The sequence below is a fragment of the Panthera tigris genome, chromosome B2 (assembly GCF_018350195.1).
Source record: "Panthera tigris isolate Pti1 chromosome B2, P.tigris_Pti1_mat1.1, whole genome shotgun sequence".
Taxonomy (NCBI): domain Eukaryota; kingdom Metazoa; phylum Chordata; class Mammalia; order Carnivora; family Felidae; genus Panthera; species Panthera tigris.
In genome coordinates this window covers 151,096,261-151,115,812 of record NC_056664.1, presented here as the reverse complement: position 1 = coordinate 151,115,812, position 19,552 = coordinate 151,096,261, and the positions used below count along the sequence as shown (strand labels likewise).

Here is a 19,552-nt window from a genome sequence, read left to right as displayed (position 1 = left end):
CAAACACAAAGGAACACACATTTACTTTGTGGGTGCAAACTGCATTTTAAAATTCTAACTCTGAAGCTGACAAAAGGAATAGATCAAGTTAATGCTGAGAAAATTGTGATACAATCACTGCAGGATCATTTAAGATTAGGCTTTCAACATCTTGCTTTAATCTACCCCCACAAGATGTTCTTCCCTTTCTCTTCATATTTCCAATAAATAATACCTTACATCTGAAGAACTTCCTACTTTCACATATATTGTCATGGTAAATGAGATGCCAGGAAAGTGCCTTCCAAACACACTGCTTGGTTCCCAGGAGGCACTCAGCAAATGTCTGTCAGTTCCCTTTTCCCTTCTATGATTTATAACATTTGGGAGCTGCCCTAAAGTCCCACAGCTAATAGTAAATGGCTGAAGAGGGGCTCAATTGTAAGTTGTGAGATGTTAAACTTTAGCACAACATTCGATAGTGTTGCCATTGCTTCACACTGCTTTCTGCCAGTTGCATCAGAAAAAAAAATGTTGCCTTTCTTGTGGCCCACCCCTCGACAACATTCCTTTAGTAGTGTTCAACAATCCTAAATGCAGATTCCTTAAAAAGCCTTTCCTCCTTGGTTTCTGTTTAATTCCTGTACTGATAATCCTCATGCTTCTCTGGATTTTTCCATCTGTATCTCTTTCTCTAATTCACATACCTTAGCCACATGCCAAAAATGTAGACAATATCCCCAAAGTTCTGTCCTCATTTCTCTCATTCCCCTTCATGATTCAGCAATAATCTTCAAACAGATGATTCCTAATGTGATAGATTTTTCTTTGAGCATAAGTGGAGACCTATATTTCAAGCCACCCTCAAGTTTCTTTAGAGATAAATAAATTCCAAGATTAATCAGCATCTTCTCTGTTCAAATCTGCTCTTCCCTCTCTCTCTTTCCTTGCTGTTCAGGGCTAAAATTTAAGAATCATTTTGGACTGTTTTCCCCTCCTTCCCTGTATAGTAATAAATTATGAATTTCTGTGCTTTCAACCTCTACAACTTTATTTAACTATCCATCCATGGTGTGCTAGAGCCAGCAGAAGCCAATTGTTAAATTCTCAAACATTTTGCATAAATGTATTAAAAATAAAGGTTATACTTAAAACACACACACACACACACACACACACACACACGCAAAAGAATTAGTCCCTATGATCAAGTGGGATTCATTCCTGACTGCAGGGCTGGTTCAGTAGTCACAAATCAATGCAATACATCACATTAAGAGAAGAAAGGGATAAGAACCATATGATCCTGTTCAATAGATGCAGAAAAAGTGTTTGACAAAATACAGCATCCTTCCTTAATAAAAACCCTCAATAAAGTCAGGATAGAAGGAACATACCTTAACATCACAAAAGCCATATATGAAGAGCCCACAGCTAATATTATCCTCAATAGGGAAAAACTGAGAGCTTTCCCCCTGAGATCAGGAACACGACAGGGATGTCCACTCTCACCACTGTTGTTTAACATAGTGTTGTAAGTCTGTGCCTCAGCAATCAGTCAACAAAATGAAACAATAGGCATCCAAATTGGCAAAGAAGAAGTCAAACTTTCACTTTTCGCAATGACATGATACCCTACATGGAAAACCCAAAAGACTCCACCAAAAAGATGCTAGAACTGATCCATGAATTCAGCAAAATCGCAGGATACAAATTGATGTACAGAAATCGATTGCATTTCTATACACCAATAATGAAGCAACAAAAAGAGAAATCAAGAAATTGATCCCATTTACAATTGCACCAAGAACCATAAAATACCTAGGAATAAACCTAACCAAAGATGTAAAAGTTTTGTATGCTGCAAACTATAGAAAACTTATGAAAGGAATTGAATAAGACACAAAGAAATGGAAAAACATTCCATGCTCATGGATTGCAAGAACAAATATTGTTAAAATGTCAATACTACCCAAAGCAATCTACACATTCAATGCAATCCCAATCAAAATTGCACTGGCATTCTTCTAAAAACTAGAACAAATAATCCTAAAATTTGTATGGAACCACAAAAGACCCCAAATAGCTAACTTAATGTTGAAAAAGAAAACCAAAGCAGGAGGCATCACAATCCCACACTTTAGCCTCTACTACAAAGCTATAATCATCAAGACAGCGTGATATTGGCACAAAAAACAGACACATAGACCAATGGAACAGAATAGAGAACCCAAAATGTACCCACAAATGTATGGCCAACTAATCTTTGACAAAGCAGAAAAGAATATCCAATGGAATAGAGAGTCTCTTCAGCAAGTGGTGCTGGGAAAACTGGACAGCGACATGCAGAAGAATGAACCCAGACCACTTTCTTACACCAGACACAAAAATAAACTCAAAATGGATGAAAGACCTCAATGTGAGACAGGAAACCATCAAAACCCTAGAGGAGAAAGCAGGCAAAAACCCCTTTGACCTCAGCCGCAGCAATTTCTTGCTTGACACGTCTCCAAAGGCAAGGGAAATAAAATCAAAAAATGAACTATTTGGGATTTCATCAAGATAAGAAGCTTCTGCACTGCAAAGGAAACAATCAACAAGACTACAAGGCAACCAATGGAATGGGAGAAGATATTTGCAAATGACATATCGGATAAAGGGTTAGGATCCAAAATCTATTAAAAAAACTTACCAAACTCAATACCTGAAAAACAAATAATCCAGGGGAAAATGGGCAGAAGACATGAATAGGCACTTTTCCAAGGAAGACATCCAGATGGCCAACAGACACATGAAAAGATGCTCAATGTCACTCATCATCAGGGAAGTAAAAATCAAAACCACATTGAGATACCACCTCACACCAGTCAGAGTGGCTAAAATTAACAACTCAGGAAACAACAGACGCTGGCGAGGATGTGGAGAAATGGGAACCCTCTTGCACTGTTGGTGGAAATGAAAACTGGTGCAGCTGCTCTGGAAAACAGTGTGGAGGTTCCTCAAAAAATTAAAAATAGAACTACCCTATGACCCAGCAATAGCACTACTAGGAATTTATGCAAAGGATACATAAGTGCTCATTCATAGGGGCACAGGTGCCCCAATGTTTACAACAACTCTTTCAACAAGAGCCAAATTATGGAAAGAGCCTAAATGTCCATTGACTGATGAATGGATAAAGAAGATGTGGTTTATATCTACAATGGAATACTACTTGGCAATGAAAAAGAATGAAATCCTGCCATTTGCATGGATAGAACTGGAGGATATTATGCTGAGTGAAATATGTCAGTCAGAGAAAGACAGATGTCATATATTTCACTCATATGTGGAACTTGAGAAACTTAACAGAAGACCACAGGAGAAGGAAAGGGGAAAAAATAGTTTCAAACAGAGAGGGAGGCAAACCATAAGAGACTCTTAAATAGAGAGAACAAACTGAGGGTTGATGGGGGGGATGGGAAGAGGGGAATATGGGTGATGGGCATTGAGAAGGGTACTTGTTGGAATGAGCACTGGGTGATGTATTAAGCTGTGAATCATGGGAATCTACCCCCAAAACCAAGAGCACACTGTATACACTGTATTTTAGCCAACTTGACAATACATTATATCAAAAAAAACTATTTAAGAAAATAAAAATAAATAAAATAAAATAAAGCAGAGTTGATACCTATTCTTCTCAAACTGTTCCCAAAAAATAGAAATGGAAGGAAAACTTCCAAATTCATTCTATAAGGCCATCGCTACCTTGATTCCAAAACCAAAAAAGACCCCACCAAAAAGGAGAATTACAGGCCATTATCCCTGATGGTCATGGATGTAAAAATTCTCAATAAAATATTAGCAAATCAATTTCAACAGCACATTAAAAGAATTATTCACTACGATCAAGTGGGATTTATTCTTGGACTGCAGGGCTGGTTCAATATTCGCAAATCAATCGACGTGATATGCCACATTAACAAAAGAAAGGATAAGACCATATGATCCTGTCAATAGATACAGAAAAACACTTGACAAAATATAGAATCCTTTCTGGATAAAAACTCTCAACAAAATAGGGATAGATGGAACAGATTTCAACATCATGTAGGCCATATATAAAGACCCACAGCTAATATCATCCTTAATGGGGAAAAACTGAGAGCCTTTCCGCTATGGTCAGGAACAAGACAAGGATGCCCCCTCTCACCACTGCTATTGAATATAGTACTGGAAGTCCTAGTCTCAGCAATCGGACAACAAAAAGAAATAAAAGGCATCCAAATTGGCAAAGAAGAAGTCAAACTTTCACTATTTGCAGATGACATGATACTCTATGTAGAAAAACTGAAAGACTCAAGCAAAAAATTGCTAGAACTAATACATGAATTCAGCAAAGTCACAGGATATAAAATCAACATGCAGAAATCTGTTGCATTTCTATACACCAATAATTAAGCAGCAGAAAAAGATATCAAGGAATTGGTCCTATTTGCAGTTGTACCAAAAACAATAAAATACCTAATAATAAGCCTAACTAAAGAGGTACAAGACTTTACTCTGAAAACTCTTATGAAAGAAATTGAAGAAGACACAACGAAATGGAAAATCACTCTATTCTCACAGATTGGAAGAACACTGTTAAAATGTCTCTAGTACCCAAAGCAATCTATACATCCAAAGCAATCCCTTTCAAAGTGCCACCAGCATTTTTTGCAGAGCTAGAACAAACAATCCTAAAATGTGTATGGAATTAGAAAGGATCCTGAATAGCCAAAGCAATCCCAAAAAAGAAAGACAAAACTGGAGGCACCACAATTCCAGATTTCAAGCTATATTACAAAGCTGTAGTCATCAAGAAAGTATGGTACTGGCACAATAACAGACACACAGATCAATGAAACAGAATAGAGAACCCAGAAGTGGATCCAGAGCTATATGGTCCACATCTTCAACAAAATAGAAAAGAATATCCAATGGAAAAAAAGACAGTCTCTTCAGCAAATGGTATTGGGAAAACTGGACAACAACATGCAGAAAAATGAAACTGAACCACTTTCTTACACCATACACAAATATAAATTCCAAATGGATGAAAGACCTAAGTGTGAGACGGGAAACCATCAAAATCTTAGAGAAGAACACAAGCAGCAACTTCTTTGACCTCAGCCAGGGCAACTTCTTACTAGACACATCTCCAGAGGCAAGGGAAACAAAAGCAAAAATGAACTATTGGGACCTCATCAAGATAAAAAGCTTCTGCACAGTGAAGAAAAAAAATCTACAAAACTAAAAGGCAGTCTACAGAATGGGAGAAGATATTTACAAATGACATATCTGATAAAGACTAGTTCCAAAAATCTATAAAGAACTTATCAAACTCAACACCCAAAAAACAAATAACCCAGTTAAGAAATGGGAAGAAGATATGAATAGACGCTTTTCCATAGAAGACATCCAGATGGCCAACAGACACATTGAAAGTTGTTCAACATCACCCATCATCAGGGAAATACGAATCAAAACTACAATGAGCTATTACCTCACACCTGTCAAAATTGCTAAAATTAACAACTCAGGAAACAACAGATGTTGGGGAGGATGGGGAGAAAGGGGAAAGCTTTTATACTATTGGTGGGAATGCACACCGGTGCAGCCAGTCTGGAGAACAGTATGGAGGTTCCTCAAAAAGTTAAAAATAGAGCTACCCTACGACTCGGCAACTGTACTCCTAGGCATTTACCCAAAGAATAAAAAAATACTTATTTGAAGGGGCACTTGCACCTCGATGTTTATAGCAGCACTATCAACAGTAGCCAAATTATGTAAAGAGCCCAAATGTCAATCAGCTGGTGAATGGATAAAGAAGACGTGGTATATATATATACAATGGAATATTACTCATCCATAAAAAGGAATGAAAATGCCTCCATTTGCAATGACATGGATGACACTAGAGTGTATTATGCTAAGCAAAATAAGCCAGAGAAAGATAAATACCATATGATGTTACTCATGTGAAACTTACTAAACAAAAAATAGATGAACATAGTGGGGAGAAAAAGAGAGAGGTAAACCATAAAACAGACTCCTAACTAGAGGCCAAACTGAGAGTAGCTGGAGGGGGGTGGGGTGGGGGATGGGCTAAATGGATGATGGGTATTATGGAGGGCACTTGTGATAGGCATTGGGTGTTATATATGTAAGTGATGGACCACTAAATTCTCCTCCTGAAACAAATTACAAAACCGGGAAAATATTTAAAATGGGTTTTTTTTTATTTTAAAAACCAATAAGTCATTTTTTAATTTTTTTTATTTACTTTTTAAAAAAAATTTTTTTAATGTTTATTTATTTTTGAGACAGAGAGAGACAGAGCATGAATGGGGGAGGGTCAGAGAGAGGGAGACACAGAATCTGAAGCAGGCTCCAGGCTCCGAGCTGTCAGCACAGAGCCCGACGTGGGGCTTGAACTCACAGACCGTGAGATCATGACCTGAGCCGAAGTCGGAAGCTTAACTGACTGAGCCACCCAGGCGCCCCAATAAGTCATTTTTTTTAAATGCCCAACCAGTTTTCCTCACTACTGCTAAGGTCATCTAAACAAGGAAAAGTTGGAGAAACTGTCACAGCAAAGAAAATCCCAAAACGACATGCTGACTACATGTCATGGAGCAGGAAAAGGTAGAACAGAGGGAACATGGATAAATTATAGACCTCAGTTAAAATAACACATTAATATTGGCTCATTAATTGTGACAATTATGAAGAAAACTAGAAAGAGAGGAGAAATTAAAGGTCCAATAAGAGAAACCTATTGCATCAGACTGGAAACCTAGAGGAGATGAGCCAGCCATGGCCCACCCAGTGAGGACAGTGTGCACAGAGGGGCTCGGGGATTATTGATCCTGATGTGTCAGCTATGACTGTTTGAATTGCAAGCAAATGAACATACTTACTGAGGTAAAATAACTTAGTATTTTTTAATGGTAGAAATAAAGTAATACTTGCCAGAAGCACGTTAAGAATGGGTTTGGATCTGGCAGGCCCAGGGGCTCACACTCTCCCAGGGTGACCTGGACCCTCTCCAAACCTCCATCCTGCCAAATGCCTTTGGGGAGGCTCCATTCAGAGGTTTCTCTCACTGTGTCTGGGGCCTCCAGCAACTCCAGGCTGACACCCACTCACTGTCCATTCTACTGGGAAAGGTTTCTACTTCCCTTAGGATCCCTGAAAAGTCATGGGGTTAAGTATCTTTGGCCTGGCTTGGGTCACATTCTCATCCTTGAAGTCATCAGAGCACCCAGAGGATGGAGATGGGGTTGGCTAGACTCGGATCATGTGCCCAACACTGAGGCAGATGGGAGGTGGGGGCTGCCCTCTGGAACTGTTTGCATGGGAGACAAGCGAGATGTAGTTCCCAAAGGCAAGCTAAGTTACTGGACTTGGGCATGACAATGGATGCCAGTTTGGGAAAGCAGCAAACTCCACATCACTGACGGCCAACTGCACAGCACTGTAATCTGCTGTGCCCAAGAAAGCAAGGGGTTCACTTAGGGCCAGGGACTGCAGTGGTCCATCCAGTGCTCTTGCTGTCCTCCCACGATGGCAAAACACTCTTCCAGCTGCAGAAAAACTAACTTTGCTGTTGGTGGTAAACTCAAGGCTCCTGCTTTGGGCATTGGGTCCTCAAGTCTCAGAGACTAGAAGACACACAGACCTCACTTGTGTCCCTGGAAGGAGGGAGCCCAGGAGTCACACCTGCCCCCTGACCACATTAATCACCCATTCTCAACGAACAAACTGGTCCATATTACAGTCTCCTCTCTCTCCTTTACAAAGAGCAGAGACCAAATGTATAGTAAGGAAATTATTGCTCAGTGAAGCAATAGGAGACCCAAGGATTACTCCACAGCATGAAATCCCCAGTTGGCAGGCTTTCTGGAGGCCACGGTCCCTGGGTCATGCATGTGGTTCTCTGAGACCCCACAGCCTCAGTGAGAAACTACTCACTAGGAGACACAGTTGTTCCTATTTCCTTGATTCTTAACAAGTATGCATTTCAAAGGTTTATACTACAATCTGGAGGCCAAAGGACTGCAGAGCCAGTCTGCTGTATGCCCGTTGTAGCCAGGGCCACATTCTGTATTTGGAGGTTTATTGCCGCTCTTGGCAGGCTAAGAGTGAGAGAGGAGGTGCTTGTCTCAACCACACAGATGCTGGGAATGAAAACATACACTGGAACTGTCTACACTGCCTATGAACCTGTTAAGTTGCCCAGCAGCACAGTCAGCTCAGTAATGGGCCATGAGGATTGTCAGGAGCCAGGCTGCCCTGAGCTGAAGGACCACAGATGCCTGCCTGGATGGTTGTCCTGTCTGAGACCTGATTATCTACTGGTGATCACTCAGATGGGATGAAGGATCCACCCAGTGCCAGGAGGGCCCCACCAGCCCACAAGAAGGGGGCTGGTAAGTCACCACACCTCATCCTATATAAAACCACATATGTCTACTGAGTGCCCTCATGGGTCAGAGCTGTGCTGGAACCTGGGAACACCCAGGCAGAGTGGAGTCAGCAGCACCCTTCCCAGGAGGGACAGTGGAAGGATCCTGCATGATCTCTGAGGCTATTCACAATCCATGATCAGAGTCGAGTTGAATTTGAAACAGTCAGTGACCAGGTGGATATTTCACTCTTTTTTTTAGAGCCCAACACTGAGAGGCAAGAAACCAGTGCTCCCCAGATCAACTCCGAATGCGTGAGAGTCCTCTCCATCCTAGAGGCTCAGAAAGAGGAGAAACAGAGAAGAGACATAAGATAGGGAAGGGGGCCACTTATGATAAAGCCAAACCCTGACCCTGACACAGAACAAGGCCTTGTCCCAAATATCAACCTTGACACTGACCCAGAATGTAAGGCTGACCTAGACCCAGACCAAGACCAAGACCCTGACCTTGACCCTGACCCAGTCCCTAGCCCCTGACCCTGCCCAACAAATAAGGCATATCAAGTGAGAATAATGAGAAACTAGACTCCAAAAGACAGGTCCAGTGTGGATTGTGGAGATTCAAATGTCTGGCTGCATATTCGGGGCTGTGATGGCTGTGCAAAACCACTAAAGGCCCTAAACAAAGGTAAGGATGTCAAATATGCCAATTTTTTGTCCAGAGTTGAGTAGAGACTTGGTTCCAAGAGTCCTTGTTCTTGGTGGCTTCCAAAGGACAAACTAGCCATTCCCACCAATAATACACAATGAGAGACTGTCCTGCAGTTGTGACCTAGGGGCAGTTCTTCTGCTAAGCCTCATTTTCTCCTCAGTGTTTTAGGAAAACACCTTTTGCTCTTTATAGACCTAAAATTATTAAGTGGCCCTTGTAAATTCCCTTCTGTAGGTGGAAGAGTCTAGTGTCTAGGTGATCTGAGGCCAACGGCGGGCAGTGTGGGAGCATGTGTGTTCAGCAGCAAAATGACTCATACTCACCAGGGCTCATTCAATGCAGATATTCTGCAATATTGGCACAGGTAAGATTTGAACTGCTGGCTTGCTCCTTTTACTTGGGGGTAATGAAGTGAGTCACAGGGAACGTCATCTGAACCTCAGCAAAATAAAGACTCATAAAAAAAAAAACAAAAACATTGCCTTGAGATGACAGTTTGGGAGATGCTAGATCATATCCAGGGGGAGGTGTGTACCTCAACAGAGGGGTAGGAAGGGGGCATGAGGACCAAAAAGATCACATTGGAGAACATCCACTCAGAGACTTAGGAAGACAGAGGAGTAAAGGTCGTATCAATCCCTGAAATGAAAGTTGATGTTTTCAGATCCATTGTAGTAAAGACAGAAACTAAAGCTGAACCATAGACTACAAGCATTCTGACAGTAATTCAGGGTAAAGAGGGCACAGATTTGAACATCTAAAAATATGCTAGAATTCATAATAAATTGATTCCAAGTTAAATGTTTTCAGTAATTAATAATAAAAAAACAGAGGTGTCTACAGTAGGAACTGAAACAGATCTCACAAATGAGTTTCAGTTTTGAAGAAGTGTCTCTGGCATTACCCATCTTCATATGCTTGAATTGTATGTATCACAAACTTGTGGTGTGAAAAGTCACGGGATTCTCTAAAAAGCCTGGGACTCCACTGCTGGAAAGAAAAGTTTACTAAGAACAATTGAGTTGGAGCAGGTTGTCACTGGCATGAAGCAAACCGTTACTCAACAATCTGCTTTTACATATCCTGTACTGTGGACCTAACCAGAAGTCAAAGCTACCTTACCCATGAGCGGGGCTCTCACTCTTCCCTAGCCTCAATGGACAGAGAATAGACTAGCTCTTCTCCCTCACAACTCAATTCATATCTACAAATACCCAATCTTAGAAGGGATGTTGCTTACTCAATTTCAAGATTGCAGTTTTTAAAAATAAGCATTCTCATATTGTTTTTCCTTTCAGTAAAACAGAACTTAATTTAGTTGCTTAAGAATCCGAGAATGATTAAGATGTGCTTTTGAAAACAAAATAACACTAAAGAGGTAACACTAAGATGAAAGAATGTTGTTATGTTTCATGGTTGTTTGGTGGTTTTAGTGGTTTTTGTTTTAGAGAGAGAGAGAGCAGGCAGGGGAAGAGCAGAGGGAGAGGGAGAGAGAATCTTAAGCAAGCTCAACGCTCAGCTCAAAGCTGGATGAGGGGCTCGATTCCATGACCCTGGGATCATGGCCTGAGCTGAAATCAAGAGTTGGAGGCTTAACCGACTGAGCCACCCAGGCACCCCATTATATGTTTTAACTCTATAAAGTTTAAATAAAATTAAAGAAACTTGTTTTCAAAAAAAAGGACATGTTAGATGTAATTTTGCTATAAAATAGGTACTAGAAATAGAAGCATCTGGGCCATAGCTGAATCCCACCTACATTCGCTCATGCCTCCTTGAGATTTAAACAAGAAACAGCCAATAAAATCCTCATGGCGCCAGGAGAAGGGGCCCAGGATAATGGGATGGCCAGGCGTTGGCCCCGCACGGGCAGGTTTTGGGCTTTGGCCCACAGGCAGCTCCCAGTGTCAGCTGCCACGTGCAGGTGGCAGGCTGCTGCAGGAAAAGGAGCAGGGACAGTAGCTCCATGGTCCTTTTCACTTTTGTAGATTGCAGTTTCACACTTGTTGCATTTCTAGTTGAATTTTTATTGTAAACTTTTACTTAAAAAAATAAAACTCTCAGTGTTTGAAGTGGCAATGGCCGACAAGTCCAAACAGCAGGGCAGAGGAAAAAACCAAAACCAAGGACACAGTTGAAATACTTGAACCAGCTGGTGAACATGCACACACCTCCTCTTGGCTCATTAGGATAAATCCCTAACCCTAACCCTAACCCCTAACCCCTAAAAGCTACCCCCACCCTCACGTCACGGGACCGGAAATTAGGGTCGCACAGAGCGTGCTTACATCGGGCTATTTCCTTAGTCCCGCCTCCTCTCCCTTGTTACCCAGTCGCTTCTGACTCGCCGTTCTGCGCGCCTTCCGGTGGCCAACTTCCGCCTTCCGGCCAGACAGTCCGAGCCTGCGAGTGGCCGGTCTTTCCAGCTGCATGGCGGTGGCCAGCGCGGGGCCGGCTGAGCTGGGCTTCGTGGAAGCAGCGCCGGCGTGGCGGCTGCGCAGCGAGCAGTTCCCAAGCAAGGTGGGCGGGCGGCCGGCGTGGCTGGGCGCTGCCGGGCTGCCGGGGCCAGAGGAGCTGGCCTGCGCGCTGTGCGGCCGCCCGCTGGCCTTCTTACTGCAGCTCTACGCGCCGCTGCCCGACCGAGCCGACGCCTTCCACCGCTGCCTCTTCCTCTTCTGCTGCCGGGTGCCGCCGTGCTGCGCCGGTTTGCGCGGTGAGCGGCCGCTGCTCCCGAGCCAGGGCCCGGGTCACGTATGCGAAGGGCAGCGCCTGGGGGCGGCGGCGGAGGGGGGGGGGGCGGTGGAGAGTCCAGCGCAGCGCCTGGCCCCCGCCCCCCCCCCCCCCCCGCTCGGCTTCCTCAAGCATCCTGGGCCCCAGCTTTTGAGTTTAATCGAGTGGTACGAAGTAGGCGTTGTTATACTGAAATAATGAAAATTGTTTTTTAGAAAGCTGGGCCCAATAACGTTTCCATATTTGTGTAGAATCAATGTAACTTAACTGTTAGTCTCATTATTTAATTATATTGAATAAGCCCAAAGATCCAATTCAAATTGCTGTGGGTACCAAACTGGTTTCTTGTTCTTTTTCACTTTTTTTTTCCCCTTTTCTCCCCTTTCGGAAAATAAGATCACTGAAATCAAAACCTGTGGTCTTTTCAGTCCTGTGTGGACCAGAGTCTCCAATATTTGGATTGCTATATTGTTTTACTTACGGTATTTACAACATCTCTTCTCATTTTCTTACAGTTTTTAGAAATCAGCTACCCAGGAAAAATGACTTTTACTCCTATGAACCACCTTCTGAGAATCCTCCTCCAGAGACAGGAGAGTCTGTGTGCCTCCAGCTCAAGTCTGGTGCTCATCTCTGCAGAGTTTGTGGCTGTTTAGGCCCCAAAACATGCTCCAGATGTCACAAGGCACATTACTGCAGTAAGGAGCATCAGACTCTAGACTGGAGATTGGGACATAAGCAGGCTTGTACACAGTCAGGTGAGTCAGTTCATGTAAGTTTCAGCTCGGTTTCATAGCATCTGTCAACCCAGGTTTTTTGTTTTGAGGATAAAAGTTAAGATTAAAGAAAGTATGATACTTTTCCAAAATTTTGGTAACTGGTGATATGAACAGCTCTATGAAAGGAACTGTGACGTCCCACCTACTCAGTTATGTCCCACACTTGCCTCAATACAGGCATTTAATTTATGACCCATAACCTGAAATGCTGGAACTACATATATTTATTTGGCAAAAATGTTAACTACATAGAATATGCTTTAGAAATGGGAAATTATTAGACCCTCTATAAAACTGAATGACTAGTAATTATGCTAGTTACCTTTTCTTGTTTCAGAATATTTGGACAGAACAATTCCGGATCACAACTTCCTTTTTCCAGAATTTGAAATTGTAATAGAAACAGAAGATGAGATTACACCTGAAGTTGTTGAAAAAGAAAATGAATCAGAAATTATAGGAAGCATGGGTAAGGGATCAGTTTTAGAACCTTTATTCATTAAGTGATTAAATATAATGCTTGAAAGAAAAGGCTCAGTATGTCAAGAAAAGAGGTAGGTACTGATAGGAAAAGTTAACCCACTTTGGAGTATGTAGCCTATACTATTCAAATATTATATCATTTGAAAATACACTTCCTGTACCTCCCCTCCTTGGCATATGTATCAGATATATTCTAGTTCTGATAAAGACATGTCAGGGCAAGTATCCACATGATCATTTGGGTAGGGCTCCACAAGATGCTTGAAACTTGGTACGTTCATCTGGATCCAAGATAGGTTTCTCAGATCGAGATCAAATAAGTGAGAGTGCTTAGTGTTTGGCGGGTGACCAGGGTCGTTTAAATGTTTCTCTTTCGTGTGGCCGGTTTCAGATTCGCAGTTTTACAGGTTATCTAGAGATGAACACACTCTAGGTGTAGTGCCTAGGCCAAAGCAAATACCTAAGAGACAGATTAGTAGCCAACATTTATCCAACACTTAGTCTGTATCAAGGGCTGTTTGTGCGTGATCTCATTAAAATCCTGAAAGCAGTAGAGTTAGAAACTGTACTTCATTTTGCAGTGAGGAATTTGAGGTTTTCCATGTAATTTGTTTGGTCATGTAACCGAAGCTGTTAACGTTTTAGAACTGTAGTTTGAGCTCACGTGATATTGACTCCAGAATTTGAGCCCTCAGGCACTACAAAAGTAGGTTTTAGAATCTAAATAGACTTTAGAATATCAGCTCACTGGTTTATAGTTCATATTCAGGTGATATCAAAAATATTCTTTGGTACGTGTAACCCAGACTAAATTCTGTTGAGGACAGCAGTGGTTCAGATAGCTGGGATTCCTGGAGAGGGGTATGAGGAACAAGTGGGTAGGTCAACAGGGAGCTTGTGATGGCTGAATGAGTATAACAGCTGGGAAAAATGCATGAAACACGAAGAGATAGAGTCCAGATGCCTAAAGGGCAGTAGTGAAAATAAAAGGGTCAATATCTGCTGGGTGTCCTGTCATCTCTGCTGGACACAAGTCCTAAACCCAGGACTTGGGTCTGTTCTTTTCAGTTGAAGCTTTAAAGAGAGGTACTTACTAGGAACCTACACAGTAAAGTGGAGTGCCTGGAAAGTCAGATGGTCTTGAAGGACCAACTTCAATGAATTAAAAGTTCAGGGAAAGCCTGTGGGAACATCTGGCCTTCACTCCAATTTAACGCTAAGTTGGTTGTTTGAAATTTCCTTTCCTCGGCATGTGGAAGATGTCAGGGCATGGGGATTATTCCTATTGTCCTAACAGTTACATTGATGATTTTTCAGGTGAAGTACCTGAGGAGGAATTGGATTCCATGGCAAAACATGAATCCAGGGAAGATAAAATTTTCCAGAAGTTTAAAACTAAAATAGCCCTTGAGCCAGAACAGGTAAACTAGAATTCATACAACTCTTTCTTATGTTCTTTTCAGGTGGTGTTTTCAGGGTAAAACCCCTGAAAAGAGATAACTACAATAAAGCTAGGGTCTTGTTACAGGAATCCTTCACACAGATGGTCTGCTGATCCTTTCAGTAGTTACTGAAAGACTACAGGTTGTACTGTTTATCACGTAGGGTCTGTAGTCTAAAGAAAGGATCAGAGCTAGCAGATGAATAAGATACTGCCTGTGATGCAAGAAGTTTGCACCAGTGGCAGAAAGAAAAAAATATTTTTGCCCATGTGTCCTACAGGGAACTCTTGCTTATGAAACCAACATGACATGTGACACAAACCCTGGTTTTGTGAAAAGAAAAATGCGCTTTGGTGTTGGCGAGAGTCCTGGATCCTTGAGTTACACTATAAGCTCTGATGTCACTCCATCTCCAGTGTGAAAAAACAGGGTGGTTGTGCGGATGAAGGGAGGGTATAGGCACATAGCAAGTGCTCAGCAGACGTTTCTCTTCTTCATCTCTGTTCTTCCATTAACATCATTCTTAAAGACATTCGCCGTAAACCTAAATCACTGAAGGAAACTCAGCTAAACTCCTATAAAGCAGTCACTGAATCAAGTACCCAGGGGAAGAAGATCATGGGAAGAACAGACCCGGGTCCTAAACACCGAGAAGGTAGTTTTTAGCAATGTATATGCTTGTGACAAAACAGGAAGGCCACTCCGTTGATGTATAACACCTAATGAAATTTATCTCTGTAGTATTTATCTAAACAAGTGTTTCACTTGGCATTTGTCCCTTTAAAATTTTTAACTGAGTTTAAAACAGGTTCCTTTTATCTGTGAAAGTAAGCACAAACTCTGGGCTACATTTTGGATTCAGAAACTACACAAAATACTCTTAGGATTCCGATTCTAACCATATCATCTTTTATGAAATACGATCTTGATAACCCAAGTCAGATAAGCTAAAATGATGACACTGAGAAAGCATTAATGATGCCAGGTCTGAGGTGAGGGAACCTCACTGTGTTTCAGATGAGTGAGGGGAACTCGTGTAGGAGCATGTGCAGAGTTTCTCCAGATTATCAAAGCACATGCTACCAAGGGAGACTTAGGTGAGATGTTTGTGATTTGAACATGATCCTGATTGATTTTAGGTTCTCAGATATGGCAGAGGGATTGCACCCATCTGGATCTCTGGTGAAAATATCCCTCAAGAAAAGGATATTCCAGATTGCCCCTGTGGTGCCAAGAGAATATTTGAATTCCAGGTATGACCTCAAAAAGTATTCTAATATATAGTCACCCTGGGTTATGTAATTAAATGCTATAAAACTTCACTGAAGTAACATATGCACATGGGTCCTGTTATTTACAGCAAGTGCCTTGTCCCACCTAAGGGACACCTTGGTCCCACCTTGTTCCCTGGAGGGAAATGTCTTTTACTGTTTTATCTGGTAGTCCTTTCTCTTTCTCAATAATGTGCTTTTTCTGACAACTTGTCAGTTTATTAGTTTTTAGACATTATCCGTTGACTGACTTGTACAATAAAAAGGATTTAAATGTAGTTGCTTCTATCATCTTGACCACCCCTCCCCACCTCTCGGTATGGTTAAATCATCATTTTTAGTGTCTGCATTTTGTTACATTTGTAATTTTAAATATACCTTCTTTTCTTGTTCTGGCACTTACGGCCTTTGTACTTGGTGACAGGAAGTGTTTCAGAGGCCCTACTCAGTTTAGGGTTTTTGGATTTGGTAGGGAAAAAATGGATATAATCATGAAGGTGGGTTTTCAGAAGGAACTGTTATCACAATCCATTTGGGTTGGGTAGAAATGCTCTTGTACTGTGGATTTACTAACCTTACAAAGTGGTAGGTGATACTTGTTTCTTGAGTAAAAAAATGAATTGTGAAAACTATATCCAAAATTAAGTTAGTGTCAAAGCTGGAGACTGAAACACCCAAGATCCCTATCACCCTGGCAAGGAAGGTATGTTGAAAACAGACCTAATTGTGTCATCCTCTCCTCAGGTCATGCCTCAGCTGCTCAACTACCTGAAGGCCGACACTCTGGGCACGAGTGTCGATTGGGGTGTTGTGGCTGTCTTCACCTGTGCTGAAAGCTGCAGACTGGGGATTGGCTACACAGAGGAATTTGTTTGGAAGCAAGATATAACAGATACACCCTAAAGACCACATCATAAAGCCTTACAAATGCTCATACTGTCTTAGGCCTTGCAATTCCATTACTAGGACTTTATCCTAAGGAAATAATTATACCAGAGACAAAGATGTTGTTTTTGGTGAGTTTACAATGTGTAAATATTAGTGAAACAAAAATGTCCAGTGACAAGTAAATAAATTTTGGTGTATTCCTACAGCAGAAGGTAATGCAGTCTTAATGATACAGACCTATATGCACATCAAGTAAGATAACAGGTTTAAAGGGACACCAAGATATTCATAGTATGTTCATATCCTTTATAAAAGTATTTTTATATGTTTATGTTCACAGAAATCTGGAAAGGTACATACTTGGTGTGAACTAATTAACTATGAATGGTAAGACTAAGTGATTGGTTTACCTGTGTTTGTTTCTTTCTACTTGAATAAAAGTGGGTTAATTGCCTAATTAAGACAATCTATTAGAGTGTTTTTCCTCCTAAAATTTGCAGTGTTAAAACCAAGAGAAAATTATTTGGGTAAAACCTGAAGAGATTTGTCTGGTAATCAGACAGGCTGTAGTATACATAGAAGTCCAGAACAATGAGAAAAATAGGCTGGTGCGTGTGAGGACTTCAACTGAATTTGAAGAGAAGCTCTACCTCAAAACAACCTTGATCAGCCAGCAGCACTGCTCAAAAGAGACTACAAGGCAAGAATGATGGTCTTCCCCTCTATCTCAGTACCACATGGGAAGTAAACCCAAGGAAGGAGGTAGGAATGAGGCGCTGGAATTTCCCTAGGGAAATCTAGCCCAGGACACAGCAGCCTGAGGGAAGGCCCTGAGGTCAGCCAAATCTGTTAACCATGCTAAGGCTCCTAGCCCCGAGTGCTTTACAGTGATGTCTTTGAACAGGAGTGATGCCAGCCCAGGACTAAAGCAAGCATGAAGGACATTGCTGTTGGTCAGTGCTTGAGGACCGACAGCTAATCTACATTGGTTCATATTCTCCCACACCTATCCCCGCTGGCCTGGAAGTGGCACTGCCGCCCTAAGTACATCTTCTTGGATGTTACACCATCTGTTAATGTCACCGACTGCTTGGCTATTTGACTGTAATTTTAGCTGAGCAAGTCCTGGCTTGTTAGCCCATGTTATATGTGTACCTATATTTTAAAAAGATTTGTGTATAAAATACAGTGAAATGGAGCACATGGGTGGCTCAGTCGGTGAAGTGTCTGACTTTGGCTCAGGTCATGACATCCCGGCTCATGGGTTCGAGTTCGTGTTGGGCTCTGGGCTGACAGCTCGGAGCCTGGAGCCTGCTACCAATTCTGTGTCTCCCTCTCTCTTTCTGCCCCTCCCCTGCTCATGCTCTGTCTCTCAAAAATAAACAAATGTTAAAAGAGAGAGAGAGAAGAGAGAACACCAGAGACTTGACTCCTCACAAAAGAACATGGCACTTCTGTAGTCTTTACAAAGGTATCAAGCCTCTGTCTGGATGCAGCTACTCATTTGCAGGAAATACAGAGAACAGAAGAACAGGCTGAATAACACCATGAATTTGAAAATAGCAAAACATACACTGAAAGAAACTACCAGCTAAATGGTCTGTAAATTTTAAGGAAAAGAGATGGAAGAGGAATATAAGGAAGACGTGCATAAAAACACGGAATTTTTTTTAATGGAAGACTGCCCTATATTAGTAATTTAGGTGATGACTACAAAATTCAAGAGAACATCTATTGGTGGGTGGTGCTGTGGCTGGGCAGGAGCAGGAGGGGTTTCAGGGACACAGGCAAGGTTCCAGGTGGTGGCTGCAGGGGTGTCTACTGAGGAGTACACTGTGCTGGACATATTTGTTAGGCTATCTGTGTGTGCGGTGTTTCACAGGTAGAAGTTTCAGAATTCAGAAGAGTGATTAGGAAGAAGATATGTCAACAAGAACTAAAATGTAATGAAAAATTTCATTAATAGGAACCAGAGAATACTTAGGAATTAATTTTTATGAAATGTAGAAGCCCTATATGAAAAAATTACAAAACTTTACTGAAGAATCTAAGAGAAGATCTACACGTGGAGAGAGATTTCTTTCTTGGATAGATGTCTTTCCAAATGATCCTTAACATTACTGATATCAATGGCCATAATTAAGGAAACAGGTAAATACATAATGGTACCTAAGAGATGTCATACATTTGTGATGCCATTGGACTCCCTATCATGGAAATGTGTTTATGACCTACTGATGGGGAAAAAAAGGCAAAGCTATATAAAACTGAACATATGCTTTAGTATTTTCCAAATATGGGATCAAAAGCACCCCAAAAGGAAAGGACCTGTACAGAATGGGGCCTGGGAGATACCCCGGAGCAGTAAGCAGAAGAACTTTTTCCTTTCTGATTATATGCCTCTGAACTGTTTGAAAATATACTTTTGCAATTAACTCCAGCAAGAACACCCAAGAACTTACAAATTTCCAGCTAATGTTCATGAGAAAAAACACCTCACTAGGCTGTACACATACCCCAGCTTTAATACTGAAGGACTTTGCCCTGGAGCCTGATTTTGCCACTCACTGGCTATGTAACCTGGGACAAATGCCTCATCCCTCAGCTGAGGCCAGAGTTTCCTCACCTAAGAAAGAGAAACAAAACCTAGTTACAGGTTTTGTGAGAATTACAGGCAATGTATCTGGGAAACAGGAAGTGCTCAATTTATGGGACATCATAAATACATGTTTCGTGACCAACCTTAAATTTTCAGGTAGTTCTTCCATTAAAACTGCAACATACAATGAAATGTTGACTGAAACAAACAACAAGCAAGCAAGCACACACTGAAA

At 41.6% G+C, this 19,552-nt stretch overlaps 1 protein-coding gene across 1 annotated transcript; it reads left to right on the top strand.

Annotated features, from left to right (window-relative positions):
• The first annotated feature begins 11,477 nt into the window (after positions 1-11,477).
• On the top strand, positions 11,478-17,513 carry PDCD2 (programmed cell death 2). The gene is made up of 6 exons (XM_042987575.1): positions 11,478-11,838; positions 12,371-12,613; positions 12,972-13,103; positions 14,435-14,538; positions 15,699-15,812; positions 16,575-17,513. The coding sequence occupies exons 1-6, from the start codon at positions 11,556-11,558 to the stop codon at positions 16,731-16,733; spliced, it is 1,035 nt and encodes a 344-aa protein (XP_042843509.1). The 5' UTR covers positions 11,478-11,555; the 3' UTR covers positions 16,734-17,513.
• Positions 17,514-19,552: the final 2,039 nt, after the last annotated feature.